At 45.1% G+C, this 15,296-nt stretch overlaps 1 protein-coding gene across 1 annotated transcript; it reads left to right on the top strand.

Moving 5' to 3' along the window:
• Window positions 1-212: 212 nt before the first annotated feature.
• Window positions 213-14,982, top strand: SYT6 (synaptotagmin 6). Its single transcript, XM_044675522.1, has 3 exons — window positions 213-375; window positions 10,588-10,942; window positions 14,397-14,982. Exons 1-3 carry the CDS (start codon window positions 213-215, stop codon window positions 14,980-14,982), a joined length of 1,104 nt encoding a protein of 367 aa, XP_044531457.1.
• Window positions 14,983-15,296: the final 314 nt, after the last annotated feature.

Genomic DNA, 15,296 nt, shown 5'->3' with positions numbered 1-15,296 from the left:
GGAGACCCCGTAGAGAAGTGGTTAAAAGCCTAGGCTGGAAAAGCAAGTGCAGTGACTCGCTTGGGGCTGTTTGGGGGAGGGTCTTCTAGCGGACCCGCCCTGTCCCGCCCCAGCCCGACAGCAGCTAGGGACCTGGAGCAGCTGCAGGGAGCTGGGTGGGACGGGACTAACCCACAGTGGTACTAAACAGGGAAGGGGGGAGGGTCCGGGGCATGAGTGGGGTGGGGGGGTCCGAGGAGGCGAGGTGCCAGGCGGCGCTGGGGATCCTGGCCTCGCTATGTCAGGGGCAGCCGCCCCCCCAGGGACTGGACTTGGAGACTTGTCGGAGTTTCGAGCTACAGCCCCCGGAACGGAGTCCAAGTTCTGCTGATACAGGTAACTGGGCGACCCTGCGTCCTCCCCACTTAACCCTGCCACAACCTCTCTTCCTAATCTAGAGCCTCTCTTTCTGATACCCTTCCCTCCCCTAAGCGCAAAGCTTGGATTGCACAGGACGGAGCCGACTTTACTTCTCATCCATTCTTAAGTGCCTTGCTCTGGATTCGGATCTTGCCAATGTCAGAATAGGAGGGTGCTGGGGAGTGTAGTTGGAGAAGGGGGATGCCTTTCTTTCCTCATTTAGAGTGAAAATTGCAACGCCCCTACTGTGGATGCGGTTTCGGGTTTAGTTCGGGGACCTTTGCAACTCTGGGGAGTGTGCCTCAGTTTCCTCCCTTTGTAGGACGTGGCTACTCTCTCCCCCCAAAAAGAGAAGGCGAAATACCCAGAGAAAGGTCAGCGAAAGAGATGACAGACGTCCCCAGTTGCAGACAGGTTTCTGTCTCTGTGTCTCTATTTCCACATCTCTGTCTGAGGGGAGGTGCAACTAGCCCCCCCGGATGGTAGCGAGAAACTTGCGTTGAGTGTCTGTCTCGCTGTCGGGTTTTGTGTACCAGTGCCTCTCTCTGGCTGTGTCTATTTCTCCGTCCCCGCGGGGGGGCGGGGGAAGAGGAGGGGGGGAGGGTGTCTCCGCGTCCCCGTCCCACCCCCTACCACCACCACCTCTATAACTCGCTCGCGCTCTCTCCGTGACTCACTCGGACTCGGGGCCGGTGCGGGGACTGAGCCGGTTCTTCTCTCTGACTTTCCGAACCGGGTGCCTTAGTTCCCGTAGACCCCAGAACCCGACACCCGGAGCCGGCCCCAGAGAGGCTGCGGAGCCAAACCCGAGCCGGGTGAGTCCCGAGCCCCGAGCCCCTGCGCCGGGGCCCGGCGCGCGGCCGCAGTGGCTCGTCGGAGTCGCGACAGAGGGCTACTGGGCAATCTCGACACCTAGGGGGACTTTGTGGTGCCAGAGGGGAGGCGGAGGGTGGGGGGCACTGGGTCTAGAGTAGGAGGGGGCGTTTACCTAGGTTCTGAGGACCTGATGAGCTTCCTGCAGTCACCCCCCCCCCCGCCCCCAGTCTCGCAGCCTTGGTCTGCAGATGTTGATTCTTTGTCCGGATTCCAACATCTGGTTGTGGGGAGGCAGCCCAGCAGAACAGAGAACTAAGGTGGGGGCCTCTGAAGGGGCGAGGATATTTAGGGTCGGCCCCCTACCTGCGGGGAACACAGATTCTTAGTGGGGAGCTGGGGTCGGGCTGGTGGGGGTGGAGGGAAATTCTACATAGATGAAAAAGAAAATTGAGATCTGTCTGAGTCCCCTAAGCCCCACTCCCCTCTCCTAAGCCCCTGGAAGGACTGGGGTCATTGTGGAGTACCGGGAGAAATCTCTCAGGGCCTCACCAGCAGGAATGGCAACCTAGTGCTGGTAGGTAGGTACCAGCCAACGAGTGGGGCAGGGGGTGAGAGAGGGAAACTGGAATCTAATTCCCACGCTCCCCACTCCCCATCCCCCATTCTTGGAGAAATTGAAGCCCTATAGCCCAGTCCTCGGTAGAAGAGGTTGTTGGTGAATTCTTGCTTTATGCTCGCTGGGAGTGGAAGCCTGGGCACTGTTTCTTGTCTTTGCTCCTCTGGGTCAAAAGTGAGAAATCCAAAAGGACCCGAGGGGGCTGAGAGCTAGGATCTGTCACTCAGTACTGGGAGGGGGTGCTGCGTCGAAGATTTGGGTCAGCTCAAGCTTAGTTCAGCCCAGATGAGTCGAAGGGGGCGCTGTTCTCTTTATCTCCTGAATCTTTCATTAATGGGTTGATACTGCTGCAGAAGGACCTGAAGTTAGATATTAAGAACTTCTAGACAATAAAGTAAAGCTGGACGGTCAAACCAGGCAATGTAATGCTATATAGACGATGATGATGGTGGTGATGGTAATGGTACTAATGGCGATTATGATATAGGATTTAGGGTCGTAGAATCATAAATTTAGACCTGGAAGGAATCTTAGAAGGCATCTAGCCCAACCCTCTTATTTTGCAGATGAGAAAACTGAGGTCCAGAGAGTTTAAGTGACTTGCCCAAGGTCAAGGATTTGAACCCATGTCCTAAACAGTTTTCTTTTCACTATATTTCCTCATTTCCCATTTCTAGTCTCTTGAGGCCTTATCCCTTAGAACCAGACAATTCTATATTGCTGGTAGATAGACCAAGGAGATACATTGGTTTGGGAGATCTCCATCCCACAAATAAATAACATCCTGCAATTCTTCCAATTTCCTCCACCAATTCTATACTCTCTCAGTACCTCCCTCCCCATCTTCCAATTGCAGCCTTCCTTTCAAAATCACTTTCCTTTTGAGGCCTGTTCCACAAAGCCACCTGTCATCCTCTGGAAACTTGTTTCCTCTATACTGACCCTCCTCAGTGAGGAGGCTGAGGGATGATTGACTTCCATTTTTCTACAAAGGAGGAAGACCAGCCCTTCCACTGAGGGTGGGAGCTGCACTAGCTGCAGCCAGAGGGATGGGTATGAACTAAAGTTTGTTGACACTCAGAGGATGGGATGTACAAGTCAAGGCCAGATACTTTAATCAAGATCACCTCTTTATCTTCGTGGCTAAGTCCTCAACTAATGGGAGTGGCTGGGAGTGGAGAGGGGTAAATACTAGGGGAGGTTCTGAAGGTGAATCTGGATGGTTCTCCAGGCTGATTCAGAAAGCAAGTTTGAGTTCTCCCCCTGGGGGTAACTTTGGCTGCTGAGTCATTGACAGCCCCAGGCAGAGCTGGGTGCCTGGGGGAGGGGGCTTGATTGGGGCTCAGCATTGCCATTTTGCTTAGGGCTTAGCTTTCTTACTCAAAATCTCTTCCCACTTCAGGTTTCCTCTGATACTTAAGGCCTCACTCTGTCTCAGTGGCTAGCAGAGAGGACAGACTTAGATATGGTAGTAGCTGCTGGTGGTAATGAGTAGAACGTTTGTGATTTTTGTTCATTTGTCTAATGACTCCAGAAATAACTTCCTATTCACCTCCCTGTCTTTGAACTTGGCTCCTTCTAGTATAGAGACGCTTTCCTAGTTGATGATGGCAAGTTACAAGCAAAACAATTTCATTTAAAAACTCACATTCCCATTTCCATAACTTTATGACAAAAAGCTTCATCAGTGTATTACAGGAAGATACTTGCAATTTTACCTTCTGGAAGTAGAGACCTCTATTAGTCCTATTCATACACCTTGTAGGGACTCAGAGGGGATCCTCGGTTCACAAAATTGAGCACAAACTTTGGCAGATTTTATGAAGCTGAAAAGGATTCTTCAAGTACAACTTTATTGACAGACTGTCTATTGTTTGAGGACCAGCCAGTCTAAATTCAGAATAGCCATAGGATAAGCATTTTTTTTTGTTTTTGGCCTCAGCAGCTCTCTAAAACTGTTAATCTGGAAAGAGGTTGCAATTTACCTTGTAGAGAAATTTATCTTGTACAGAAAATAACCCAGGATTATGACATCATAGATTCTTAAAGAATTAAGGTAAGAAAGAATCTAGTGCCAAGAGCCTGCAGAACCTGGATGAGTGATATTTATATTCCAGAAGGAGCTTTGTTTTCCAAAGTTCTAGAACCCATACCCAGATAGTGGTATGTTCAAGAACACCTAGGCTTCTGTGACTGAAAGCTCTGGTATCTTTTAGACACTTAATTCAGTGGAAACTCCAAGTCAGGGATTCTTAATCATTTTTGTGTCATGAGCATAAAATAAAACATATAAGATTACCAACAAAACCCAATTATATTGAAATCATTAAAAAAATTTCACTTTACAGGTGCTAGGTTAAGGACTCTTAATTTAGCACAAGGAATGTTAGGCTAAGAATGCCCCACAGTAGAGCTAAGTTTTTAATTTCCTTCTCTCCCCTGTTCACAGGGGGTAGGTTGGGCTGTCGTTTATAGTTAGGGGTTGGGACAGAACCTTTTAGGGTTGGTGTCGCATACCAAGATGATCACTAAGATATGGCCATGAATGGAGTGGACCCAAAGCTCTGTCTGGTCCTGCCTCAGAAAGAGGCAAGCTTTTAGGAATGCATTTTCATCTCGTTAGGAATTTAAATAAGGAGTCTTTGCAGGAGGAGAGGCATAACTCTTGGTGTCCTGATTTATGCTTCTACCCTATGATTTAGTGGCTTTTGAAGGTAATTCTTTGCTTGAATCTTGTCCAAAGACCCATTGATGTCAATTGTAGATAAAGAGGGGCATGACTATTATTCTTTAACTGTCTCTACATGTTTCCTTCCCTTTTTAGTAATAGCTAGCATTCAATAGTGCTTGACATGTATTATCTCATTTGATCCTCATGACAACCCTGTGAGGTAGGTGACATTGTTGTTTCCAGTTTTACAAATGAGGAAACCGAGTCTGAGAAAGATTAAGTGACTTGTCTAAGGTCACACAGCTAGTATATGAGTGAGGCAAGATTTGAACTTTGGTCTTTCTGGCTCCAGCACTTTATTCACTATGCCATCTACCTACCTCCATATTTCTCTTCTTTATCCCTTTCTTCCAATTTCTTTCTTTCTTTCTTTCTTTCTTTCTTTCTTTCTTTCTTTCTTTCTTTCTTTCTTTCCTTCCTTCCTTCCTTCTTTCTTTCTTTTTCTTTCTTTCTTTCTTTCTCTCTCTCTTTGTTTCTTTCTTTCCTTTCTTTTTTCTTTCATTCTTTCTCTCATCAGTCTTTCAGTCATACTCTTTGCCTGCTTCTCCCTTTGATCTCCAACTTTAGAGTTTCAAGCAATAGTTGAGCTGACAGAAAGCTCTCATTGCAATCCACCAAAATAATAATACTAATAATTACTAAATTACAGCCAGAGTTCTATTAAATATAACACCTTACATTAGTCTCCTATTTGTCTCTGAATCCCCTTAATGATGATGAAAGCAGGCATGCAGTCATAAAGCTCAGTGTTTCAGTAATTAGTCCACTATTGTCTTCCCTCATCATAGCTTCATTGGGGAGCCTTCATCCCTTTCTCTGTTTGGACTCTGTTAATTATCCCCATTGGTAACTAGGCCTGGATTTCTCAAAGAAGTGAAAGAGAGCAAACATTCAACCCCCTAAAACCCTGAATTTTAATTACACTGGGCTCTCCTAATGAATTTGCAAGCCAAATGGGCCATTTTATTAATGAGCTGAGTCTCAGTGCCTCAGAATAAGACAACACCCTATCTCCATCTATCCCTGTTCTTCCAAACACCTCTGCTTTCTTCTATCCCTTCATATGGAGGGCATGCACACATATGTACATACACCTTTGCTTTTCAGGGGCAACCAGTGTTGACCCATTCTAGAGGGCATTTGGCCAGTCACCTGATGGTCTATGAGCTGGTTTGCAGCTTTGTCACTTTCCCAGTGGAGGGAGGGAGCTGAAGTGGACTGACCCCAAAGAAGGGCTTCGGGGCTTGGGGTATGGAGGTTATCTACCCTGGAAAGATTCTGTGAGCTTCAGGGAATTAATTTCTATTCTCTGACCTCCTCTTGCTCCTAAGCCTTTAATTCTTGGCTCATTGGTTGGCAGAGGGGCTTAGTTATACAGTGTTGGTCCAATTTTTTTCTCACTATGGACCAGAACCATCCTCTGAAAACTTCCATGGTCTCTGTCTTTCACTGTGTCTTGATCAGTATGGATGTTTCTATATCTGTGGGTCCCTGCCTCTTGGGTCTCTGCCTTTGTATGACTCTTCTGAGGCTCTGAGTCTATATCTATTTCTTTGTGACTCTGGCTCTGTCATTCTGTGTCTCTCAGCTCTGAGCCTGGATCTCCATCCCTAACTCTGGAGATTTCTGTTCCTTGTCTCACTATCGCTATCTAACTTGTTTCTAAATCGACCTTCATTTCTGAGTATCTGTGCCTATATGTGAGCACTGTTCCTCAGAGGCAGCATTAACTCTCTCTGGAGTGTCTGAGTGGGATCTGCCTTTAAGGGTCCCCCAGAAGCCCCAGACAGACCCTGATGCCAAGCCCAGCCCACCTCGAGAGTAAGGCAAAAAAGAGAAAGGGCCTTCCTTTAGCTTTTTCTCCCTGGTTTATCTTTTCAATTACAATCTGTTAGCAGGAACAATTGTTACTGTAACAAAATGGATTTTCCTGACATGGGAGCCGGTTTAGAAAAATGGTAACAATAGCAAACGATAAGAGCGATGATGGAACTTAACACCAAGGGAGGAAGAGATCTGGTGCCCAGTCTCTGGGGAATGAGGTGTCAGTGTGGGAGATAAGGCTCTGGCTGCTAATTAATAACCTGTTGTAATTTCAGAGAGGAGGGGAAAGGCCATAAACAGGTTTCATAAGAGAGCTGTCACCCTGGCCATGGTGGGATTGAAACAAATAGCGACAAGATGGCCTGTGAGCCTTTGGAGGAAATAGATCCTTTCTAGGAGTGCAACAGAGGACTGAGGGTTCCAGCAGACTCTGTTGAGGATCCTGGGGATCTTGGAAATTTACCAGGCTCAGGGGTCTTCTCTACCAGATTTGGAACCAAGAACAGAACCCAAAATAGCATCAGTCCATGGAATCATAAAATCTGAGAGTCATAAGGTATTTCAGAGATTTTAAAGGCCATTCCCAGTGCAGACCAGAAAGATCACAATCCTGTGTCTAAATGCTAGGTCTAGATGCTCTACATCCCCTCTCCTCACTTTGACATATGATAAAATGGTGGCCCATAGAGGTAAGCTGATTTATCTGAGGTCATATAGCTAGCTAACGGCAGAACTGGGACTGGAGGTCAGTCTCCTGTTTCCTACGTGGTTTTCTGAAGCTAAGAGGTTACAGAGCTAGGAGGGAGTTCAGAGGTCATCCCATCCCTTCTAACCTGTAGAATTTGTGAAAAAACTCAAGCTTCTGGGGTTTCCTTTTACAACCCAACCAGGTCAGGAAAGTGCAGGTTTCTCCAAAGGCTTTGCACAGTGCTACACAGGATCATAGATTTAGAGCAAGAAGGAACCTTCAAGGTCCAACCCCTTCGTTTTACAGATGAGAAAACTGAGACCAGATAAATTAAATTACTTGCCTGTAGTCACATAGGTAGTAAAGAGCAGAGAAATGATTCAAACGAGACCCTTGCAAGGCCCTTGATTCCAAATACCATTATTATCTCTTGAGACCCTTCAATAGTTAGGATGATTCCTGATAATTGTTCCAAAAACTGGCTTCCAGGACAATGGAGAGACAGACAGATAGAGAGAAGGAGAGAGAAGAAGAGGCGGGGAGAGAGACAGAGACAGAGACAAAGAGAAACAGACGGAAAGGCAGAAGGAGACACACAGAGAGTCAGAGATGGGGAGAGAGAGAGACAGAGACAGAGAGACAGAGACAGACAGAGACAGACAGAGGGACAGAAAGAGACAGAGATGGGGAGACAGACAGAGACAAAGAGAAATAGACAGAAAGACAGAAAGAGACACAGAGAGTCAGATATGGGGGGGTGAGAGAGAGAGAGAGAGAGAGAGAGAGAGAGAGAGAGAGAGAGAGATGGGGAGAGAGAGAGACAGAGACAAAGAGAAACAGACAGAAAGACAGAAGGAGACACAGAGAGTCAAAGATGGGGAGAGAGAGAGACACAGAGAGAGAGACAAAGACACAGAGACAGACAGAGGGACAGAAAGAGACAGAGAGAGACAGAGACAAAGAGAAACAGAAAGAAAGAAAGAAGGACAGAAAGAGACACACAGAGAGTCAGAGATGGGGAGAGAGAGACACACACAGAGAGAGACAAAGACACAGAGACAGACAGAGGGACAGAAAGAGACAGAGATGGGGAGAGAGACAGAGACAGAAAGCCAGAGAGAGAGATTTGTGGCAGTCTCTCTTATTTGTGTCCTATAGGTAAGTATGGGTGCTAATGGGTTAACTGTAGCAGGTCCATTGGGGGTGGTGTTTCATGTCAGGAGGGCCTGTCAGTAGCACTCAGTATACCCCTGCTGGCCTCGATGTTGAGCCATCACTCACCCCAAACCCATTGTGACCTGGGGCAATGGTGAGAAGGCTGGCTAGATTTCAGTTCTGATGCCTTGAAAGGAACAGAATCCATCACCCTGGTCTCTCTGATATTGAGCTCCAAACAGCTGAGCTAAACAACCCTGCCTATGGCAGAGATTTGTGAACCTCAGTCTTTCTCCCTGAAGAAGTTCTCCCAGAGAAAGCATCTCCTGGTTAACATAAAACCAGTATGGACTTGGGGGTCATCATTCCTAATAAGTAAACCCCATTTGCTTTGAGTCAGCCTGAGAGCAGCAGCCTGGATTCATGGGTTTCAGGGAGCATTCAAAATAGCAACTACCCAGATCAATTAATCTGGATTCAGGTTTTGGTCAGACTGAACATTTAAATGCACTCTGTGTTCTATAGATTCCCTGCACTCTCCCCATTCACTTTAAAATTCTAATTATTATCAGAGAAAAGAAGGCATGATCAAAGGGAAACAAAGTCCTAGAAATACCTTGTGTTTTAAGGTGACTCATATTCTTAGGGATTTCATCCAGAACAGCTGTAACGGGGAACAGATGTGAAGCATCTAGAAACGCCCGACTACTTAAAATAAAGGCATCTTTTTAACTGATTTTCCTTTGGATTGTTGTCGGATGCAAAGCCCAGTGTGGGTTCTAGAACATACAGAAAACTAGCTTTCCAGGCCGCTGGACAGTCCTTTGGGTAGGGAGCAATCCCAGTTCCAGTGAAGATGGGCCCCAGTGCAGCCCTCCTCTGTTCCCCCTCCCTGAATTTGTGGCCCATGTGTTGTTTTATCATTTCCCTCACGTAATGACTTAGGATTGTGTAATAGCTGTGTTATGATTGTCTCGGTGCTCTATCGTAATAACACCATATGTACAAACCTACCTTGGCAACTCTCTTCCAAATTGCCTGATGGGCTCTGCAGACCGAAGGCCCTTTGCTTGGCCCCAAGAGAGGAAGTTTAGGGCTAAGGAAGGCTCGTTTCGGGTCCCGGGAGCCTGATTTAACTTGCTCCCAGGGAGTCTTAGACATTCGCTTAATGTCTCGGATTCACGGACTCATTGAATATTAGAGCTGAAAGGAACCATAGCAATAATCTGGTGAAATCCTGTCATCTTAAGGTGGAGGAAATGGAGACCCAGAGCAAGTGTAGATGCTTGCCAGAGTTCTGACAAAAATCCTAAGCCAGTGTTCTTTGATAAAGCCCCAGTGCTGCCTGGAAGGATTGGCTGGGGAAAGTGGCAGTGTTTTCCTCCTCCGTCCTGGGTCTCCCCTGACCTTTCTATCCGGAGTCAGGTGTATGGATGTCCCAGGTGTGGTGGGTGTGTCCTTGGTTTGGAGTTGGGGTGAGATGGGTGGTTTGGTTAATATCGTCTCTAGGAGGTAGCCTCCATTCTCTACCCTACTCTAATTAGCCAGCCTCTTCCTTGGGAAGTTGTGGGGGGCCTCTTCCAGAGGTGTGATGGGAGGAAGGGTGGGAAGGATTCATCTGGCCTGACTTCATGGGTCAGCAGTAACTCTAGGGTACTGTCCCAGGCCGCTTGCCATAACATCTAAATGAGAAGGTTTTCCAGTGAGACTCTCAATTATCCGCATGAATGAATACCCAAGCCACCGCACAATAATCTCAAAGAGCAGATAATCCCTACTATGGCCACCAAAAAAGGCAGGGGCTGGAGGTGGGGGTGGGGGGGGTTCTTATTTATTTTTTTAATGTATGCCCCTCCAAGATAGCACATTTCAGTTCAAGTAAATGGCCCTAAACCACCTATAATGCTGAGCTCTAGACTAGGCACGGTGGGGGACACAGAAGATGTTTAGGGTTCCATTCCAGTCTTCAAGGAGCCTATACATTGTTTAGGCAATTATTCACATTTTCATTCTTTAAGAATATACCAGCCAACAGGGAAAGGAGGCAGCCTAGATGTGTACCAGGTGGTGGGGACAGCCTAATGTGGGATAAAAACATTTCTACAGATAATCCACAAGATGGAAAATTGAGAGTTGGCTGCAAAACCATTTTTTTTTCCTTTTGACCTGGCAGCTTTCTCATGACCACTCTTTTCTTTTCTCCTTTCTTTGTCCCTAATGTGTGCTCCCTCCCTGCTTCTCCTACCAATACCATTCCCTCTCTCCCATCACTCCTGATCCCCTTTGTCCCCTCTGCCATCTCCTTCCCCCTATTCTGTCTGTCTCTGTCTCCCCCGCCTGCCCTGTCCCTGCTGGTAGGCGCCTCCATCAGCCTCCTTGCTGTGGTAGTTATTGTGTGTGGCGTGGCCCTGGTGGCAGTTTTTTTCTTTCTCTTTTGGAAGCTGTGTTGGATGCCCTGGAGGAACAAGGAGGCCTCCACCCCCTCTTCCGCTAACCCTACCTTGGTGGCCCCCCAGAGCCCCAGCCCCAGCCCCAGAGACACGATGGCCGACAAGCTGAAGGACCCTAATACCCTCGGCTTCCTGGAGGCAGCCGTGAAGATCAGCCACACGTCACCAGACATCCCAGCAGAAGTGCAGATGTCTGTCAAAGAGCACATCATGCGTCACGCGAGGCTACAACGGCAGACCACAGAGCCCGCCTCCTCCATCAGGTAAGGGGTCTCCTCTCTGGCCTTCTTCAAGTACATACCTCCCCACCACTGTACCTATGAGGAGGTGCAAAGAAGGGAAAGGGGGAAGGGAACAAGCATTTATTAAGCACCTACTATGTGCCAGGGACTATCCTAAGCACTTTACAAAATATAATCTCATTCAAGGATGGCACAAAATGTTTTGTTTTAGCCATAAGGAAATAGGAACTTAAAAAAAAAAACCCTTACCTTCTGTCTTAGAATCAATATTTTGTATTGGTTCCAAGGCAGAAGAGTGGTAAGGGCTAGGAAATGGGGGTTAAGTGACTTGTCCAGGGTCACACAGCTAAGTGTCTGAGGTCAGATTTGAACCTCTGGTTTCTAGATCTGACTATCAATCCACTGAGCCATCCAGCTGCCCCTGAAATAGGAACTTTTGAAAGTGATTTGAAAGCATTTAAAAACCAGCCAGTGAGTTAAGAGACCAAAGTTGTGATTACTGGAATTTGTCAATGCTGGCTTTTGAGAAATGAGAGGGGTCAGGCAAAGGCTTGTGTCTGTGCGTACCTGAAAGTGTCTTCTCTCAAACCCTCGTCTCATCCTACCTTCTCTTACCTCTGGGTCTTTGCACTTGGCATACCCTCTAATTAGCATGGATCCCAACTCCCACCTCACAGGCACCCCTCTTCCTGTCTCTCCCTGTTGAAACCTTCTGTTCTTTCAGAGACCAGCTCAGGCTCTACTTCCGCCATGCTGTTTATCTTCTTCCCTCCCTCCCCAACTGAAAGGAATTCATCTCTTCCTCTTCTAATCTCTCATGGCGATTTGCTATACTTTTATTCACTTATATCATTACTTGTATTGGCTTATCTCCCTTATATTGTGCAGGTTCCTTACCCCTCAACTGAACTATTGCAATATCCTCCTAATAAGTCTTCCCACCTCCCTGCCACATCCCCCCGTCCAAGTTCTTTATTTTTTTTAAACCCTTACCTTCCATCTTAATTTCAATATTATGCTTTGGTTCCAAGCAGGAGAGCGGTAAGGGTTAGGCAATGGAGGTTACGTGACTTGCCCAAAGTCACACAGCTAGGGAGTGTATGAAGCCATATTTGAACCCTGGACCTCTCGTCTCTAGGTCTGACTCTCAATCCACCAAGTCACCTAGTTGTCCCCCAACCAAGTTTTAATCCATATTTCACTCTACTGCCAAATTGGCCTTTCTTCTGCATAGATCGACTTTTGTCATTATACTAAAAAAAAAAAAAAATCTTCAGTGACTCTCTATTGCCTGTTGAGAAAAGTTCAAATTCTCTCCCTAATATTCCTTAATATTCAAGGCCTCCACAATCTGGCATCTCCCTATCTGTCCAGACATATCCAGTGCTACTCACTTCTGCATACTCAGTGGTTTCTCGTTCAGTCGTGTCTAACTCTATGTGACCCTTTGGACTCTGTTCAGGGTGTTTTCTTGGCAAAGATACTGGAGTGGTTTGCCATTTCCTTCTTCAGTGTGTCCCCATTTTACAGATGAGGAACTGAGGCAAAAAAGGGTTAAGTGACTTGGCCAGGGTCACACAGCTAACAAGTATCCAAGGCTGTATTTGAACTCAGATCTTTTTGGCACTAAGCCCAATTCTCTATCCACTGTCCCACCTAGCCACATACTCTGCCTCCAGCCAGACTTGGACTACCCCACCTCTTCCATGAAAATTGCATTTCTAAAGGACTTCATGGTTTTCCAAGCATTTTCTCACTACACCCCTGAGATAGCTTGTATAAAGATTATTACACTCATATTACAGATGATGAGGAAACTGAAAACTTAAGTGACTTTCATGAGTCAAGCAGAGAGGGGGCAGCTAGATGGCTCAGTGTGGATTGACAGCCAGCCCCAGAGAGAAGAGGTCCTGGGTTCAAATCTGACCTCAGACACTTCCTAGCTGTGTGACCCTGGGCAAGTCACTTAACCCCCATTGCCTAGCTCTTACCACTCTTCTGCCTTGGAACCAATACACAGTATTGATTCTAAGATGGAAGAGAATTTTTAAAAATTAAAATTAAAAAAAAAAAGTTAAGCAGATCACAAGTGGACTGATTCCAAGTGCTCTATTGACTGTGCCACATAACCTTCTTAATTCCACTCAGCTGGTAATAGCTTTCCCTCCTTGGTCTTCAAAAAATCATATTTCTTTGAATTTTCTTATACATTTATACAGTTTTATACTACTACTACTACTACTACTACTACTACTACTACTACCATTTGTATAACACTGGAAGGCTAGCAAAGTGCTTTATATATATTTATTTAAAATTACATAAACATCCATTATACACATGTAATATAATATATAGCATATGTATTATATGTAAAGTGCTTTGTATATATTTATTTTAAATTAAATATATTATAGAAAATATACAATGTGCTTTATTTGTATTTTTAATTACATATCTATTATATACATATATAATATATGATATATAAAGTGCTTTATATATTTTAAATTACATATACATTATGTGGTATATGACACATATACCATGTAATGTGTCCTATATGTTTATTTTAAACATATGCCTATGTTTATATGTATATAAACACATATTTATTTTAAATTACATATATATTATATACTTATTATATAATGTATAATCTATAAAGTGCTTTTTATATATTTGTTTAAAATTACATATATACATCAGATATGTACTATAATATATGCATATTAAATATAAAGTATTTATAGATATATTTTAAAGTACACATATCATATCTATGATATAATATATAAAGGACTTTATAGATTTGTTTTAAAGTACATATATATTGCACACATGTAGCATATAATGTACATACATAGTACTTTATATATATTTGTTTTAAAGTATATATATTATACATGTATGAAATAATATATAATATATGATGCAATATATAATATATTTAAAATTGCAAATATATATACCATATTACATATAGTATATATTATATATAATTTGACCGTCACAACAACACTGTGAATAGCTTTTATTCTATCCATTTTACATATAAGGAAACTGAGGCCCAGAATGATGACGTAAACTTGCCAAGGATCACGCAGCTTGTAAGTGTCTGAGGCAGGATTTAAATCCAGCTTCCCTGACTCCAAGTCCTCCTAACGCTATCCACTATGCTACCTAGCTGCTTTCGTTATTTATGTAGAGGTCACATCTCCTTTCCAGACTATAAATCCCACGATGGCAGTTTCAAACCCTGTCTAAATTTTGTATCTCCCCTAGCTCCTAGTAGTGTGCCATGTACAGAATAAATGAATAATATGTGCTTACTGGTTTTAAATGTCTTGAATACCTTTTGGGCAAGAACTGTCTTATTTTCAACTCTGCATCCAGTTCCTTGCACAGAGTAGGTACTTAAATGTTTGTTGAATGAAGACCTAACCTCTCTTTCCTCTTCCCTGCCTGCTCCCAGGCACACCTCCTTTAAGCGCCACCTGCCCCGGCAGATGCATGTCTCCAGTGTGGACTATGGCAATGATCTGCCCCCTGCTGCTGAGCAGCCTACCAGTATTGGCCGCATTAAGCCCGAGTTGTACAAGCAAAAGTCTGTGGATGGTGAGGAAGGCAAGAATGAAGCTGCCAAGACTTGTGGCAAGATCAACTTTAGCCTGAAGTATGACTATGAGAACGAGACCCTGGTTGTGCGGATCCTGAAGGCCTTTGACCTCCCTGCTAAGGACTTCTGTGGCAGCTCAGACCCCTATGTCAAGATCTACCTCCTGCCTGACCGCAAGTGCAAGCTGCAGACCCGTGTGCATCGTAAGACCTTGAATCCCACGTTTGATGAGAATTTCCACTTCCCTGTTCCTTACGAGGAGCTGGCTGACCGGAAGCTCCATCTCAGTGTCTTCGACTTTGACCGCTTTTCCCGCCATGATATGATTGGGGAGGTTATCTTGGACAACCTCTTTGAGGCCTCTGACCTGTCCCGAGAGACATCTATCTGGAAGGACATTCAGTACGCCACCAGTGTGAGTACCTGTCTTTATTTCTTGTAGTTCATGGGGGTAGGATGGCTCCTTTCAGAAGATAGCTAGTCGTTTTCCTGATGGTCTGTTGAAGAACCTTCACGGCAGGGAGAGAACCTCAGGCATTGGAAACTCTTTCCATGAGTGCCTGGCTAGCTCTGGAAAAGTCATCTGATCCTGTTCCAAGTTGTAAAAACCAAAACAGAGCCAGAAGGTTAGAACTAGAAAGTGGATTGTAATTATGGTACTTCTGTTCTTGCCTTATTGTGTGCTTTGAGATTTCTCCTTATCCAACAAGCCTCGGTTTCCCATCTTTAAACCACACGTGTATAATTCAGGTACCC

The sequence above is a fragment of the Gracilinanus agilis genome, chromosome 4 (assembly GCF_016433145.1).
Source record: "Gracilinanus agilis isolate LMUSP501 chromosome 4, AgileGrace, whole genome shotgun sequence".
NCBI lineage: Eukaryota > Metazoa > Chordata > Mammalia > Didelphimorphia > Didelphidae > Gracilinanus > Gracilinanus agilis.
Note: the sequence above shows the minus strand (reverse complement) of the source record. Positions and strands in the feature narration are given on the sequence as shown.

Coding starts and splice junctions, on each gene's coding strand:
- SYT6 (XM_044675522.1), top strand. CDS start 213: ATGAGTGGGGTGGGGGGGTCCGAGGAGGCGAGGTGCCAGGCGGCGCTG. Junction 376..10,587: donor TCCAAGTTCTGCTGATACAG/GTAACTGGGCGA, acceptor CCCTGCTGGTAG/GCGCCTCCATCAGCCTCCTT. Junction 10,943..14,396: donor GAGCCCGCCTCCTCCATCAG/GTAAGGGGTCTC, acceptor GCCTGCTCCCAG/GCACACCTCCTTTAAGCGCC.